The following is a 15,892-nucleotide window of genomic DNA, read 5'->3' as shown; positions in this document are numbered from 1 at the left end:
GCCCTACGGGAGCTTGGCAAACCAGCGATAACACTTAAAGATGCCGAAAACCGGGCTTTGATGTCAGCAGTTGTTATGCAACATCGGGAAGCCTAAAGCTGTGGAAATTGTCAGTTGCAAGCAGACAATGGCTTTGTCCATGTGGTCACTCGATCTTGGGAAACACGAATTCAGAGGAAAGCAGAGAGGATCGTGATACTAGCCTGGACTTGACAGATCCACCACGGCCTTGTGGAGACGCTCGGGTTTCTTTGCATGATCGGCACGCTAACAAGACAAGCACTTTTGGACGGGTTGTTGCCGAGAATCTTGAGATTCTTTTAAATCGACAGATGCTGTGTGAGGTGTCTCAGTAACAGGGCGCCGAACTGGCGAGTTTGAAACTAGGGAGACTCCCGGCGTTACTTTCAAAATGCCTTGCCCTCTTCTTTCCTGCATTTCTATGCCACGTCCAGGGTGGCTGTGCGCCTACCGCTCGCCGTGAAGTGGATGCCTTCTCAGTAGCGCGAAGGTGGGGTGGGGACAAGCTTCCTGTTCGAGCCTCACCACAGAGAACCCCAGCGCGGGGTTGAAGGTTCTACAGATGCAATTCTGCCTCTTGGGTCTGCCAATTCTGCCCATCGGCAAGGGAGAGGCACTGCCTCATGTCGTCTGCGAATCACAGAATTCTCTACAGTGCTACCCAGGGACCTTCTCGAACCGTATCCATGAGCGATATTGGTGATTCCCCATCATTATCTGTCTTGGGCGTTGCTTGTTGCACACTGTTGCCCCACCAAACGGTTCCCCTCCTCGACCATCTCACCATTGACCGTCTCACCATACTTTGTCGCCGCATTCTCATGGGTCCTGACGGTGGCCGAATCTGCCAACCCAAGAGGCGGAACAGTCGGCGTTCTCTCTTGTGCCTGTGCTGTGGCTTGACTCTGGATGGCAGAAGCCAATTCATCCATCTTGTCCCCTTCGGCTTTCAATATCGTGTCTGAGTAGCCACACTGAGTTCTGCAACCTCTCAGTCCCCTTTCCATCCCTCCTTTTTTTTTTCTTGATGTTACCACCATTTCTGAAGGTTGCCCGCCCATAGATGCAGCTGACTGATCAATTCGGTCTATCGTTATCCATCTTTGCCTTATCCATGTTTTCGGCTGCCTCCCGCCTTCTCAGCTTTATCTCTACACAACCTCACCATTCTGTTATACCTTGATATCTGGTGTTTTCCATCAAAGATTGATCATCTCAACCTCTTGACCGTTGGTATCTTTGCATTCCCCCCTTTCCTTTCCACAAGCACTTTAAGCGCTTGGCTCAGTCCAGGCTCGGAACCGCAGCCGTCGCCCTGCGCCTCGCCCCCAATTATCACCCCTGTCAGCGGGCCACTGGCGCAAGGAACAGGTGCGGCGTGCCTCATCTAGGAGTGCGCGCGCCAGCAACAGCAACACTCCAACTCTTCTCTTTCAATCCTCCTGCTCTCGACACGCCGATCACTTGATTTCTCCTGAACCGCATTCCTGCTTCTGCTGCGACCTTCCATAGCACTTCCAAGCGGAATTCGGACCGCGGCTGGCGCATTTGTAGCTGGCAAAGACAGTGACACCCGACACAACACTCCCGTTGCGCAGCCGCAGGACCATGTATGCCGCCTAGGCTCATTGACTCCCCACCTCTCGACCAAGATATCGGGAGCTCCACCGGCTCTTCCCCCTTCATAGACAAGACAACGCCCCCAGATCTCATCGTATAATATATCACCCTGGACTTTCCTACCCGTCGTCCGCAAATATGTCTTCGATTCACACCATATACCCCTCATCCGTCCCTGACACCACCACACGCCGCCGGGACCGGATTGATGAACCCCGCAGACCTCACCAGCAACCACAACAGCAACCGCAACAACAACTTCACTTCCAGCAAAATCAACTTCAAGGCGCCCCGTCGACGCCAAGTAAGAACAGCCATCTCTCGGCATACCCATCGCCCCAACAGCAGTACTCCTCGCCCTCCCTAAACGTCAACACACCTGCCGAGTCCGAGTCCACCCTCAGTGTTCACTACCAGTCGAGCGAGTTCAGCGAAGTTGACGATCCCTTCTTTGGCGCGAGCTTCAATAGCATTGGCGGCTCCCCTTCTTTCTTGGTGGACGATAGCTTGGATTCGTTTCTTGTCGACCAACAGACATCTCAGTCCAACATTTCGACTAGCTCGCAACATGTGCCACAGGCTGGCGCGGTCACCTTTCCTCTGAGTCCCGACAAGACCCCTTCACTATCCACGGCTTCACCCCACGCAGACGGGAAAAGCGAGTTTGCAACATTTCCTGACCTGTCTCAGCCATCGATTGGGCCGCACGAGCTCTCACTTACAGCACAGTCGTCTTCTGTCGACTTGACTCCAAGGACAAGCAACAGTGAGGAATCAAGCGACAGCGGCCTTGCCCCAGCAGCTCCCATTATGCATAGTCATAGTCCGCGAGTCACAGTCTCCCATTGGGAACAAGACAACAATGTCGGGTCATATGAGTTCAACACCAGCCAGCAGGCAGTGCATGAGGCCGAGCCATCTCCCACTGTCCGTGATCTCTCGGGCCGATGGGCGAATCAGTCTACAGGCCCGAGCGGTTTGGACCCAGCTCGCCGACCAAATGTCGAGGTCCCAAGCATGAATGAGCTGGCTTCAGATCGTGACCGGGAACAGCAAAACAGAAGGGTTGACAGTTGGCTGCAGAAGCATACTGCCCGAACAACACCTTCAGAGTTCGTGCCTGTCATGCCTCAGGATGCCAACACCAATGTTCCCGATCGCGAGATTGAAGTATCAGAGACGCAGAATGTGCTAAAACCTGGCCAAACGTACTACAACGAGAACGCCGCGGGTGGTTTGACGGAAGAGGATGTCGATTTCATTCGACAGAATCGCAACTGGGCTGATGGACCCATGGTATCGTCCATTTCTTCCACTCGGCACCAGCCCGAGACTGCTCAAGCCGCGATTGCGAGATACACGCGGATGTGCGATAACGAGTCGGTTGTATCTCGAGCAGCAACATGGGGAACACGGCGTCGCAGTTTACCTAGCATCTTTGATTATGATGTGCAGGCGACCACAAACCTCTTCAAGAAGCTCTCGCTGAGCCGAGGTGATAGCAGTCGACGACCGAGCATCATTGGGGTCATGCGCGACAAGCTCACCCGGAAACCAAGTGTCAACAATAGCAAGCGGTCTCGTGGCGTTGAAAACGATGATGCAAGCTCTGGGGGAACCGACACATCTTTTGAGCGAAGAGAAAGCCAGGTGAAGCTCGCACCACCAAGCCCCACCCCATGGAACAGAAAGAACAGTGTTCCAAGCATCAACACGGCGCTTGTTGCCATGGGGGGAAGTGTGGCAGCCATTGGGACCACACATGCCCGATCCGGCTCCCTCAGCGCCACTCCTGTCCACTCTCCAGTCGTGAGGAGCCCGAGCACGCTGAGCGTCAAGAAGCCCTTGATGAACCGATTGAGAAGCAAGTCAGAGAACCAACCGCCTGGCATTGTCGACATGTGGAAGATGACCGGTGGGCCGCCGGTTTCCAACCTTGGGAATGCCAAGCCGAATGCTGGTGATTTGGATGACGATGATGACGAGGAAGATGACGGATTTGAAGAAGGCGACAAGACCGAGTCAACCAAGCTCATTGATGACATCACCCCCAACATGGCGGGCTTCAAGGACCACGTTCTCAAGTTGAATCCTCAACTGAGTACCGTCAACACCTATCTGGTCGAACGTATCGCCCACCAGCAGATCATCCGGTACAAGGGCCTCCTCAACTCTCGGGTAAAGCACATCCAGGCTGTCAAAGCACAAAACTGCAACTGCGGTAGCATGTGCATTGCACTCGGAGGCAGTGCCAATATCCTCAACGCCGGCGGTACCGACCCCCTGTCTGCCAGGTTTGACGGTTCGGATGGAGAAATCACGCCGCTAGAGGGCGCGATCAATCAGGAGAGCTTCCCTCAAGACATCCCCATGCCTCCTACCAGCACACTGCCTGCCGAGTTTGAGTGTCAGCTGTGTTTCACGTCCAAGAAATTCCAGAAGCCTTCTGACTGGACCAAACATGTCCATGAAGATGTCCAGCCGTTTACCTGCACCTGGGACCGATGCAGAGACCCGAAGATCTTCAAGAGAAAGGCAGACTGGGTCCGCCACGAGAACGAAGGTCATCGGCATTTGGAGTGGTGGACGTGCGACGTTGAGGACTGCCGTCATATCTGCTACCGCCGTGACAACTTCCTTCAACACTTGGTTCGCGAGCACAAGTTTGCTGAGCCCAAGGTGAAGACCAAGGCGGCCATCAAGCGGGCAGGTGGTAACGACCCCACCTGGCAAAGAGTCGAGGCTTGTCACAAAGAGACCACTGCTTTGCCTCAACAAGAACCATGCCGCTTCTGTGGCAAGACGTTCCCGACCTGGAAGAAGTTGACTGTCCACTTGGCCAAGCACATGGAGCAGATCAGCTTGCCGATTCTCAAGCTGGTGGCCAAGAAGGATCTCGACGAGGATACCATCATCAGTCCTGTCCAAGATCCGCCACCGCGGCAGTTTCCTCCCACATTCAACACCCAAACTCAGTGGGATCGATCTCCGGTTGGCCAGGGGCCAATGGTCCGTCAACAAGGCCCAATGCCAGTATATACGAATGCGCCGCTCCCTGGCCAATTTGTCTACCATCACGCTATACCTCAGCAACAACAGTTTTACCCTCAACACCACGGCGATTTTAGTGATCTCGCTCAGAGCATGGGTCAGACCAATCTCAACATGCAATCGGTCGGACACCACCCCGTCACTGGCTTCACTAGCCTCAACACGCCCGCCTTTGGCGGCGGCCTTCCCGTCACCACAAGCCCTTACATGTCAACGCCGCCAAACAATTATGTGTCTACTCCAGAGATAGAGCCCTTTCCCGCCATGCCAGCCATGTCGATGAACGCTCTGGGGCTGCAAGATCCCAGCGCGGGGGTCCAGATAGGGTATGGGGGTAACATGCTTGATATTCATGCGACTGGGCCTGAGCATCAGTTTACACCCCAGGGTTCAGTGTCACCGTTTTCTCACTCACCACACCAACCCCAGGGGCCATTTTACCACCCTCAGTGATGTTGTTTTAGTTCATTGAGGTTTGCTAGTGTTTGTTGATTTTGGTGATTACGAAAGAAAAAAGTCATTTGGTTGGGATTTGATTGAGTACGAGATACCCAGTTTTGTACCGAGATGTTTTAGGTTTTTGGTGTATCTGCTTGGTCATGGAGCTGGATTTGGTGGGATGGCCTGTTGAAGTATATACCCCTTTTTGTGTTCTCTTCTCATGAGGTGGTTAGTTCATTTGGGGTCTTGCATGATAGCAGAATAGTGTTGTCTGGGTTTATCTTATTCTTGTTTCATCTTTCAAATTTCACGGCCGAATGTGGGTATGATCGTAGTTGGTTGAGGGCTTGGGTGGGCGTTGATGATATTTGCTCTTATGACATGCGGAATAGAGTTAGGCTTCTTCTCACAAACAGTGGTATTGACACTCGTGTTCCGCTCGAATGCCTACATCAAAGTGAGAAAACAAAGTAAAATTGCGCTCTTCATACCAAAAGAGGGTTCAGGTTGTGGAAAGAGAGCTGGTGTTGAACCATAAATGTTGTTCTTATCGCCATTCAGGGGATTTCTCTTATCAGCGACGACCCCTCCATCCATCCTCTCTCACCCTCACTCACTCTTCCACACCCCTCCACTTTGACAAGATTGCGTCGTACGATTTTCTCACCTTCCATTTTGACGAAGACTTGAAAGTTGTGTCATTCAAGTTCTCTTTTTTCACATCGGCCCTAAGATTATTCTCAAGGTAAGTTTTCTCCGTAAACCCTCTGAATTCGCTTGACTCACAATTACAGAGATAGGTACCCCGCAACACCACAACAGTCTCGCCCTCACTCACCTCACTCACACCTCTTAACAACCCACTCATTCACTGTTTCGTTAAAGTAATTTCACCACCCCCCCACCAACTAGTACCATATCTTTCTCACCCACTTCACCACCCCCCCAAAATGTCAAACCCCACATCCATCCCCCTCCTCCCAACCCCCGCCCTCCGCTCCCTCACCACCGCCGACCTCCTCCCAGCAGCAGTCTCAGTCAAGAACCTATCCAGCACCCTCCTCCGCGCAGCCACAGACGCCTGGGACCGCCCCCTCCGCCCCCAACCCCTCCTCCTCTCGGCAGAGATCAGTTTCACCTCCCCCTTTGAAACCGCCTCCGCAACTGACAAGCTAGGCGAGGACACGATCCACTACGGCAATCTATCAAAGGCACTCCTCGACACTGTAGAGACTTACTTCGGCCCTAATTCTACAGCCGCCATTTCTTCTCCAGAGGAGGACGAGGGGGATGCGATCTCGGTGCTGAACCAGATATTCGTTCATCTCACTGGGTTGTCTATCGATGGTGTCAGGGGGGACGGAACCCCTTTTTTGGGGGGGAGCTTAGATAGAATCGGGTTTCTGGGTGTGAAGCTGACGCTCCCAAAAGCGAGCTTGCTTGGCGAGGGTGTGAGTCTCACCGCAAGCGCGGGGTTTGACAACACGGGGAAAATGACCGCCCGCGCGCTAGGGATGGAGATCACCAGACTCGGAGTGCCGACGTTGGTCGGGGTTAATCCTAACGAGCGGGAGGCGAGGCAGATGTTGGTTGTTACGGTGGGGATTGAGGGGATCAAGGTGAGGGGGGATAGGTATGTCAGGGTTGAAAAGGCGGTTGTGAAGGTGAGTGAAAGATGAAGCAAAAAAAGAAAAGGGGATGGGATAGAAAAGCTGATTGAGTGAAATAGGCGCTGGAGGAGTCATCATTCGAGACGTTGGAAGCGTTGGGGGCGCACTTGATTGACAAGGTGGAGGAGGTTTTTGTCAATGGGGAGGATTACACCGTCAGAGTAAAAATCGAGAAGCCGATTGCGGTTCCGTTGGCCGAGTGTCCGGTTGTGGAGGTTAGGAGAGTGGTGAAGGATTATTATAGGTGATTTGTTGTACGGCATCAAAGTGTTCATCTAGCATTGCTTGAAGCAGTTGTCTCCAGTCTATTTGAGCCTCCCTCTCTATCTTACACCTCAACACCGAAATTCAAAGTGTCCCATTCTCAAGGTCGTCTAGCGGCTCCCCCCTTCTACAACCCCAAAGGAAATGATGATATCGAATACTAACAGTTAGGTAAACCCTGCCTCTGGCTGTCCAACCTCACACATGCTGTCCTGTTGCCCTCACTGAGTAGGAGTACTGTATACCTCCTACTCATACACCCCCACCTCCTCTCAAAAACTTGACCAACCCTCTCTCATATACTCAACTTGACCCTCTCACAAAGCGGCACATCCCCCCCCGTCAACCCATCCACCAACTCTTTGTCTGGATCAAACAGCATGACATGAAAATGCTCCACACTCTTGACAGACTTCAAACAGGTCCAGTTCCTGAACCAAACAACCCTCCCCTCCTCCAACCCCCCCTCCACCACAAACTTCTTCCTCACCCACTCCCCCACCACCTTTGTCTCTTTCTCCGTCAAATCCCCCTTTTCCCCCTCGGCCTCGAGCTCAAACTTGACCCACACCACCAGATGGACAATCTTGCCATCTATACCATACGGCCAGTCATTCCGGAGTATCTTGACATCCTCCTCACACTCAAACGGCTCGTCACCCTTGGGGATGATGGGGTGCTCCCAACCGAGACGCTGCGAGAGGATAAAGTTCATGACGGAGCCGTACTGCTGCTTGATATTATAACAAAACTCGTGGTAGCGGCGGAGGTCCGAGGGGATGCGCTGGAAGAGGTCGGGGCGGTACGACCGGATCTTGGAGAGGACCGTGGGCCAGGATTCGATTTCGTAGTGGGAGTCGGGGGTGGAGATTATGGAGAGGTCTTTTGGGTTGAGGTTGAGGAGGTAGGAGGGGCAGGCTTGGGTGCGGAGGTGGGGGGGGACGTTTACGTTCCAGTAGGGGATGTCTTCTTCATCTTTGCGGGATTGTTTTTCTGAGGAGTTGGTGACATTGGGGGAAGAGGTGGTAGCATCGCCGTTGGTGGTGTTGGTGGTGGATGCCATTGGGGGATCATCAGATGTGCTGCCCATGGTTCGTGGGGGTGGGGGGAGTGTTTTACACGCAAGAGACGACAGGTTGAAGAAGAGAGAAGTGAGACAAGGTGGGTGCAGAAGAGAGGTGAGATACGATTGGCTCGATGTTTGAGGTTGTCAGAAGTGACTTGATCGTCGTCGGTCCCGAACGATAGACTCGAGTTCGAATGCAGACGGCAGTGGCTTGCTGATATTCGTTGGGCCTACAGTGCCCCACATACCGTAGGGAGGCCCAACAACCTGGAAGGAATGCAGACAGCTGAAGAAAGTCCGTCGTGAGGCTTGCAGCCTGGGTGGCTTGCATGGGCTGATCAGGGACAATCGCAAAGGGCAGGCGCATCACAACGGAAGCTGAAAGAGCGGAGTCCAGTGGGCTCACACCCCGGAGCAGAGTGGGTGGACGGCGAATCTCCGGCCGAGTGGGGCCGACATTTCATGCTTGGCAATCCCGGACCTTGTACCGAGAGACAGCGAGGGGGCCGGACCGAGACCTGTCTTAGCCCCCTGGTGCTCCCAGAAAAATCTACGGCTTGGGGCTATTGTTTTCTCGGCCTAGTGCAGACCACAAATAGCTGCACGTTCCCATCAGATTGGACACTGTCCGATAGTCCCAAGATCTTGGATCACTCTGGACTGGGCCGGAGCATTGGAGGCTAGGGGACATCGAAGCGAGGGGACCCCGTCGGCCGTTTGCTTCGTGGCGGGTTGCTGTTTGTTTCTTGTTCGCTTTTCCTCTGCATATTGCAAAAGATATATTGACCGGATCGGCATGACTGAGAGAGATAACGATACACGGCAACCGAAAAGTGGTAATGACTTTCGTCATGTCCCTCACTCAAGGAACTGACGAAAATGTCTCGGGTACCGATATCACGCTTCGTCGAAAAGGAGAGACAAAACAACTTGGCTCCTTTCCCCACGTGGGTCCCTTTCTTCATCGGCGGAGCGCGATCGCGAGATTCCGAGATTCCATGCATCTGTTCTAGGACCCATTCATTTTGCGGCAGTGCTGGGGGTAGCAGCTGGGCAGCCTTGCACCTCCTTTCTTGATGCCTTGCATCTGGAAGCCGTCAACTCACGAAGCGACCGTTCTCAATAAAAACCTGGTGGAGCTCGGAACGAGGGACACTGGCCCGTCATTTTCGTGGCGAGATGCGATATTTTCCAGAAAATACGACGTTGCCTTTATTCCCTCCCTCTGAAAGGGCTCTGGACGATAACGGGCCGAGTTGGGGGAGCTGAAAGGAGGTCTGATATCTTGTGGTGGTGTTTTATATCTGACAGCTCGTGATAGTGGCTGGATCTACTCGACAGCCCGCCACCAACAAAAAAAAGGAAAAAAAAACGCCCTTCAGATAGGAGAGATATTGACATGGCAATAAAACAATTCCAAGCAGCATTCCGCTCGCCGTTTGCCTGGCGAATAACTGAGGCGCCTCGACTCCTGATCGGGACGGCATCAAATTTCCCGGTTGATGGGCTGTGGAACTTGGGTTATGACAGCGAGCCCATCATCTGTTTTTAGCTCCCGTTGGGCTGAAGCTTTAGTTCTCGGGTTTGCCAGACACCATGGCAACCAGCAGGGGCTTCCTGGAAATGCTACCGTGTGGGAGAGGGGTAGTTTTGGCCCAGCTGTTAAGGAATCGGGTACCAGGCGGCACAGGCCAATATTCATATCCAGACTTCGTCGATGGAAGGACGAGGCTTGTTCAGCACTTCAGTTTTGAGAAGGCGGCGTGTTCATGCGACTTGATATATCGGAGGATATCTCAGCACCGGATGGTTCTTCTGATTTCTTTGTGCAACTGTCAACAGCAGGACCAGGCAACAGGTTACTGTGACGGCATCAATTCTATAGGTTGGCTCCATAAGTATCGAAGCCTAGTTAGTACCCCGCGATTTCCGGCGCGGGAGTTGCGCTTCAGAAATCAGACAACATGTCACCGTGACACGGATCAAACAGTGCAGCAACGTTGAAGAGCTGCAAAGCTCCTGCACCTACCATTGGGTTCCGTGCCGTGAGAATTGGCGGAAAACTCGAGGCTCAGCTGGTGGTGGGTGGTCAGTTGTGGTATCAAGATGCCCCTGCCTGTGGTGACGCCACTCGCAGAAGTGATCCTCGTCTGACAGGAGCGGCAGTTGGGGTACCTGATGCACTAACAATACCTTTTTGCCCGATTGAGCTGCTATGGCCCAATGCTTCTCCTGGCCGACATTCGTAACTCACCACCTGCTACTCAGGTATTAAAACCTTCAAGACTCAGGGGCACCCTCTTGAGCTCTGCATTCCACGTCCTTCTTCTCTTTCCATCCGTCCATCCTCAAGGTTCAAACCACTGTGAACCGTCGGAGCTGCTGCAAGCTTGAGAATAGTTACAGGTACGTCTTCCAGGTTACTTGAAAGTTGGAGCTACCTGGATGTTGGGAACCCCTCCCCCTCTTCCGCCCCCCGCCCTCATCTGGATCTGTTCATCTCGAGCTTCCACCCCCTTCCTCCATGTGATTGCTTGCAATTCGCCAGTTCCACTGCAGGAAAGAGGGTCTATCCAGGTTGATCCTGCTCCTATTTCAAGGCCTGTCAACTCCTTTTATTACGTCAACCGGCTAATTTATCTCGTAAAACAGCACCTGCCCAACAGCTACTACATCTGTAACTTCCCCCTCCATCGTCATCGAACTTCCTCCCAACACCTCTTCAACCAAACCACTTTTTTCTCTTTTCCTCTTCTCACCGCCAGCATAGCTCTCCCATTCTTCCAGTCCGCCCAAAGCATCTTCACCAATCACACGGCGAAAATGGCACAGGCGATTAAGAGCGCTCTCCCATCCCACCTCAAGCCCGGCAACGGCGACGAGCAGGAGTTTGCCAAGAGACATCATGGCAAGACTCGTTCCCACATGGTTAGTTTTTGCACACCTCCTATTTCCATCCCTTCTGCTGGTGTGTTGTTCTCTTGGACGAGTGCGAGGACGGGTTCTGCAGAGTCGGTGCCGCTCCCCAACAAAGGAGGATCCGAGCAGGACCACGGCTTGCTCCAGCCCGTGGCACAAGCGAGCAACTGCTTCTGTGACGTGCATCATTCGCCTGTCACGGGTTCACCAACATCATCACCGAAAAAGAACACGGCCCGGTCACCCGCTCTGTCTCCCGAACTGCCTTGTTGTCCGACTCGAAAGGTGGAGCTGCTCCAACGGCGCAATCTCCCGGCCCTTCCCAAGACAGGATCCCAACTGTTGGACAAGCTGTGCACGAACAATCTATCCGTAATAACTCCGAGAGAATACCGCTGTGGACAATATGGGGCCGGGGCTGTCCGTCGAGGGGACAACAACAGCATTAATGGGTTTCTTTTTGTCATGCACTGGCACAATGGCTTCAATGACGTCAGACTAACCCGCAATTTTCCACCAGGCTTTCGAGAACACCTCGACCAACATTGCTGCTGCCCAGATGCGCAATGCTCTCACCAACCTCGCCGAGACCGTGAAGGACCCCAAGGAGAAGAAGCTGTTCGAGACCGAGATGGACAACTTCTTCTCCTTGTTCCGCCGTTATCTCAATGACAAGGCTAAGGGCAACGAGGTGTATGTGTTCCTCAGAATTGGTGAACAAAGATCATGTGGCTGACAGGAATGAATAGCTCGTGGGACCGCATTGCTCCTCCCGCTGCTGGCCAGGTCGTCGATTACGAGGACTTGGCCCACTCCGAGTCTGTTGGCTTCCTCAACAAGCTTGCTGTTCTCAAGCTCAACGGTGGTCTCGGTACCTCCATGGGTTGCGTTGGTCCCAAGTCGGTCATCGAGGTCCGTGATGGCATGTCTTTCCTTGACATGTCCGTCCGCCAGGTCGAGCACCTCAACCGCAGCTACGGCTCCAACGTTCCCATTCTCCTCATGAACTCTTTCAACACCCACGATGATACCGCGGCGATTATCAAGAAGTATGAGGGTCATAACGTCGACATTCTTACCTTTAACCAGTCGAGGTACCCCAGAATCTTCAAGGACTCCCTCCTCCCAGTCCCCAAGTCCTTTGACTCTGCTCTCCATGACTGGTATCCCCCCGGACACGGTGACGTTTTCGAGTCCCTCTACAACTCTGGTGTTCTTGACCAGCTCATCGACCGTGGCATCGAGATCATCTTCCTTTCCAACGCTGACAACCTCGGCGCCGTTGTTGATCTCCGCATTCTCCAGCACATGGTTGAGAGCGAAGCCGAGTACATCATGGAGTTGACCAACAAGACCAAGGCCGATGTCAAGGGTGGTACCATCATTGACTACGAGGGCAGCGTCCGCCTTCTCGAAATCGCCCAGGTCCCCAAGGAGCATGTCAACGAGTTCAAGTCCATCAAGAAGTTCAAGTACTTCAACACCAACAACATCTGGATGAACGTCAAGGCCATCAAGCGCGTCGTCGAGAATAACGAGCTCGAGATGGAGATCATTCCCAACGGCAAGACCATCCCCGGTGATAAGAAGGGCGAGTCGGACATTAGCATTCTCCAGCTGGAGACCGCTGTTGGTGCTGCCATCAAGCACTTCAAGAACGCCCACGGTGTCAACGTTCCCCGTCGCCGCTTCTTGCCCGTCAAGACTTGCTCTGATCTGATGCTTGTCAAGTCTGATCTCTACACCGTCAAACACGGCCAGCTCCAGATGAGCACAGCCCGCTTCGGTGATGCTCCTCTGATCAAGCTTGGTGGTGACTTCAAGAAGGTGTCCGACTTCCAGAAGCGCATCCCCAGCATCCCCAAGATCATTGAGCTTGACCACCTCACCATCACCGGTGCGGTCAACCTTGGCCGCGGTGTCGTCCTCAAGGGTACCGTCATCATTGTGGCGACAGAGGGTCAGACCATCGACATTCCCCCAGGATCCATCCTCGAGAACGTTGTCGTCCAGGGTAGCTTGCGTCTGCTTGAGCATTAAGGTGTTTTTTGTTAGGATCGGGCAGGGACATAGCGTTTGGTTTTTGTGTTGCCGTTAACAGTACTGGCTGGGTTTTGTTGCTTCTGTTGCAGGTTGGACATCACCTTGAAACAGGATTGCGTAGATATACCATGGCGAGTTCTAAGCCTTGAGTTGTGGGAAAGACGGGAAAGGACTTGGACGGATTACTTGTGTTTTTTTTTGTTGTTTAAAAAGTAATCTGAGGGCAGGGTATCTTTTGCCCGGTGGTTGAAGGTTGGGGAAGAAAAAAAATACACACGGAAGGCTTGATCCTGTGGAAGATATGGGATAGTAAATGGTAGCCTGTAGAATTTGTTTTTATGATATTGCTCTGCTTGTGATTGGTGAATATGAATGACATTATCTTGTGCTTGGGTTGGCTTTTGTGAGGAGAGCTACTTTGAGCAGACGATGCCCTTGAAACTTTCTTTATTACTCCTTCCATTCTTGCTCATCCCGGGGTTATGTTTGTGCACTTCTGTTGTACGGCCTGAAGTCGTCCCAGCATTTCGTCTCATGTTGTTCAAAAGAAAAGTGTCCAGTCTCTTGTGTTTCAAGAGCATCATAAACACCAAGATAGGTAGCAGCAAATATTGGAACAAGCCCATGAATACACTCCCGGTTCTTTGAACCAGCTACCTTTTGTCATAACATGTTCTGGGGGCAAGTGTGCCCGCCCTAGTCCGCCCTAGTCGTGAGGCTTAACAGCCTAGCAGTGTAATATCACACGAACTTTTCTTTAGGTATTTCACGACGTACATGCCGTTTGGGCACGATGAATGGTGTAGTTTCAGATTGTATACGTGGTCCAATAAACATGCAGCGACGGGTGAGCAGGTATTCTAACCTAAGCCGTCTATTGAAATTTTTAGGTGTAGTGTTGATTAACTCCCCCCCCTAATGCAGCTCGCTCTCGCAGGTTAGATTGACAATGAACAACAAACATACACAACAAGCATATATTTACACCCTGAACAATTTAATCACAAAACATCAAACGCCTCTCTACAAGTACCCAGTTTGACATCTTTCACCGTCTATGTTAAATCCTCGCTACATTCCAAAAAACACCTGCTTATCAACCCTCCTCATGCCCCAACACCAACCCCCCCACCACCCGGCCTACTCCCATGCCCACCCCCTCCCCCTCCCCCTCCACCAACAACCTTCTTCCTATTATCCCCCCCAGCCGCGGCCCGACTACAGTCAGGACAAAACCACGTCCCGTTCGGCTCGCTCTTCAACCCAACACACCCCCAATGAAACCACTCATACGGACAATCATCATTATCACACGCCACCATGTTCCCATAGCTCACGTTCCGACACGAGCAATATTTCTTGTCATCCCCCGCGTCATCCTCCTCAATGTCCATCGCATCGTCGTCATCATGATGTCTGTTGTGCGACGGCGGTGGCGGGCCATGATGATTCCCCGGCCCGCCGCCGCCAGCCTTGTGGACGTGAGCCGCGTGAGGCGAGTTCTTCGTGGAGCTGCTTGTGGGCTGATTACCCAGAGACTGGTGGCTTCCCGAGTTTTGACGAGGTAAAGAGGGTGTTCCCCTTGCGTTGTTGCCGGTGCTGTTTCTTGATGGGGCAGCATCACTTTCCTCGCCGCTGACGGCCGATTCCGCGTCTGAGAGTTCACTTTCCGCTGTGGAGGAGGGAGAGTTCTTTGCTGCGCGCTTGACGCGGGATAGGCCGGATTTGTTGGCTGTTCCGCTTCGGGGGTCGTTCCCACCGAGGGAGGAGCCTTTTTTGTGGGAGGCAGAGATGCGACCCGAGCTGCTGGAGGGGGTGCCGGCTTTACGGTTGGCGACTCCAGAGCCTGATGCCTTAGATGAGGCTCTGGGGCCGGCGCTGCCGGCTCGTTGGTTTCCTGCCGCGGTTGTGTGGCCCTTTGGGGTGCCGGGGCCGAGGGAGGAATGGCGGGCCAGGCCGGAGGATGTGGTTGGGAGGTTGGAGATGCTTGTGTTGAGACGGGGGCCACGTTTGGGAGGACCGGCGGACCCTTCGCGGGCTTGCCGATTCATGATCATGCTTGCTGCTGGGGTTGCGGGGGCCGAAGCCGAGCCATGATGTTGAGCCTGGGTATTTCGAATCTGAGAGTTGGAACCACGCATGGAAGATTGTGATACACTGTTTGCAAGGTGGTTGAGAGAAGACCCGTTGGTGCCGCTTGGGGGGCGAACAATGGGACTGTTTGTGATATTGGCAGCGCTTGGGCGGATTAGAGACGGCAGCTCATCCGGGTCAGCAAATCCTGGCTCGTTCCGGTCATACAACATCTTGATTTGTATGTCGAGATGGCGGGTGTGTTTCTCTATAGCCTGTAGTACTTTGGCGCTGAGGGCGAGCTTTTCGTCGGATAGTTGTTGAAGCAAGTCATAGTTCTTTAATGCCTTTGCGCGGATTTCTGCCTCCTTCGGGTTGGGCTGGTGGCTGCCATGTGCCTTGATCCATTTCTGTAACCGTTCATCCAGCTCGTCCTTTTCCTTGTTGAGTGCCGTATACCGCAGTTCCTTATCTCGAAGCTCCTCCTGCATAAAGCGAACTTCCTCGGGAAGATTCTGAGCCCGGTTGATAAACTCATCCAGGACCAGTGCCGGGTCAAGCTGCTCGACTGGTGGCATTTTGCGCACGAAATCGATGGATAGATCGTCTCTAGGCATGATGAGTGTTAACTCACGCGAGTTCAGCGTGTGCTTATATGGCGGTATGAAAAGTAAGACTGATAAGTTGAAGGGTATAGCGCAGTCGAAATTTAGGGAAATCCTGA

The 15,892-nt window shown here is 53.0% G+C and overlaps 4 protein-coding genes across 4 annotated transcripts; 2 read left to right on the top strand and 2 right to left on the bottom strand.

The window, feature by feature from the left end:
* Window positions 1-1,779: 1,779 nt before the first annotated feature.
* QC761_107510 (uncharacterized protein) lies at window positions 1,780-5,145 on the top strand (the record flags this gene model as incomplete). The annotated part of the gene is made up of 1 exon (XM_062874025.1): window positions 1,780-5,145. One exon carries the CDS (start codon window positions 1,780-1,782, stop codon window positions 5,143-5,145), a length of 3,366 nt encoding a protein of 1,121 aa, XP_062737129.1.
* A 645-nt stretch (window positions 5,146-5,790) lies between these two features.
* Window positions 5,791-7,162, top strand: QC761_107500 (uncharacterized protein). The gene is made up of 2 exons (XM_062874024.1): window positions 5,791-6,797; window positions 6,863-7,162. Exons 1-2 carry the CDS (start codon window positions 6,084-6,086, stop codon window positions 7,049-7,051), a joined length of 903 nt encoding a protein of 300 aa, XP_062737128.1. The 5' UTR covers window positions 5,791-6,083; the 3' UTR covers window positions 7,052-7,162.
* A 200-nt stretch (window positions 7,163-7,362) lies between these two features.
* On the bottom strand, window positions 7,363-8,157 carry QC761_107490 (uncharacterized protein; the record flags this gene model as incomplete). The annotated part of the gene is made up of 1 exon (XM_062874023.1): window positions 7,363-8,157. The coding sequence occupies one exon, from the start codon at window positions 8,155-8,157 to the stop codon at window positions 7,363-7,365; it is 795 nt and encodes a 264-aa protein (XP_062737127.1).
* Window positions 8,158-14,201: 6,044 nt separating this feature from the next.
* Window positions 14,202-15,785, bottom strand: QC761_107470 (uncharacterized protein; the record flags this gene model as incomplete). Its single annotated transcript, XM_062874022.1, has 1 exon — window positions 14,202-15,785. The coding sequence occupies one exon, from the start codon at window positions 15,783-15,785 to the stop codon at window positions 14,202-14,204; it is 1,584 nt and encodes a 527-aa protein (XP_062737126.1).
* Window positions 15,786-15,892: the final 107 nt, after the last annotated feature.

This window comes from Podospora bellae-mahoneyi, assembly GCF_035222275.1.
Source record: "Podospora bellae-mahoneyi strain CBS 112042 chromosome 1 map unlocalized CBS112042p_1, whole genome shotgun sequence".
NCBI lineage: Eukaryota > Fungi > Ascomycota > Sordariomycetes > Sordariales > Podosporaceae > Podospora > Podospora bellae-mahoneyi.
Note: the sequence above shows the minus strand (reverse complement) of the source record. Positions and strands in the feature narration are given on the sequence as shown.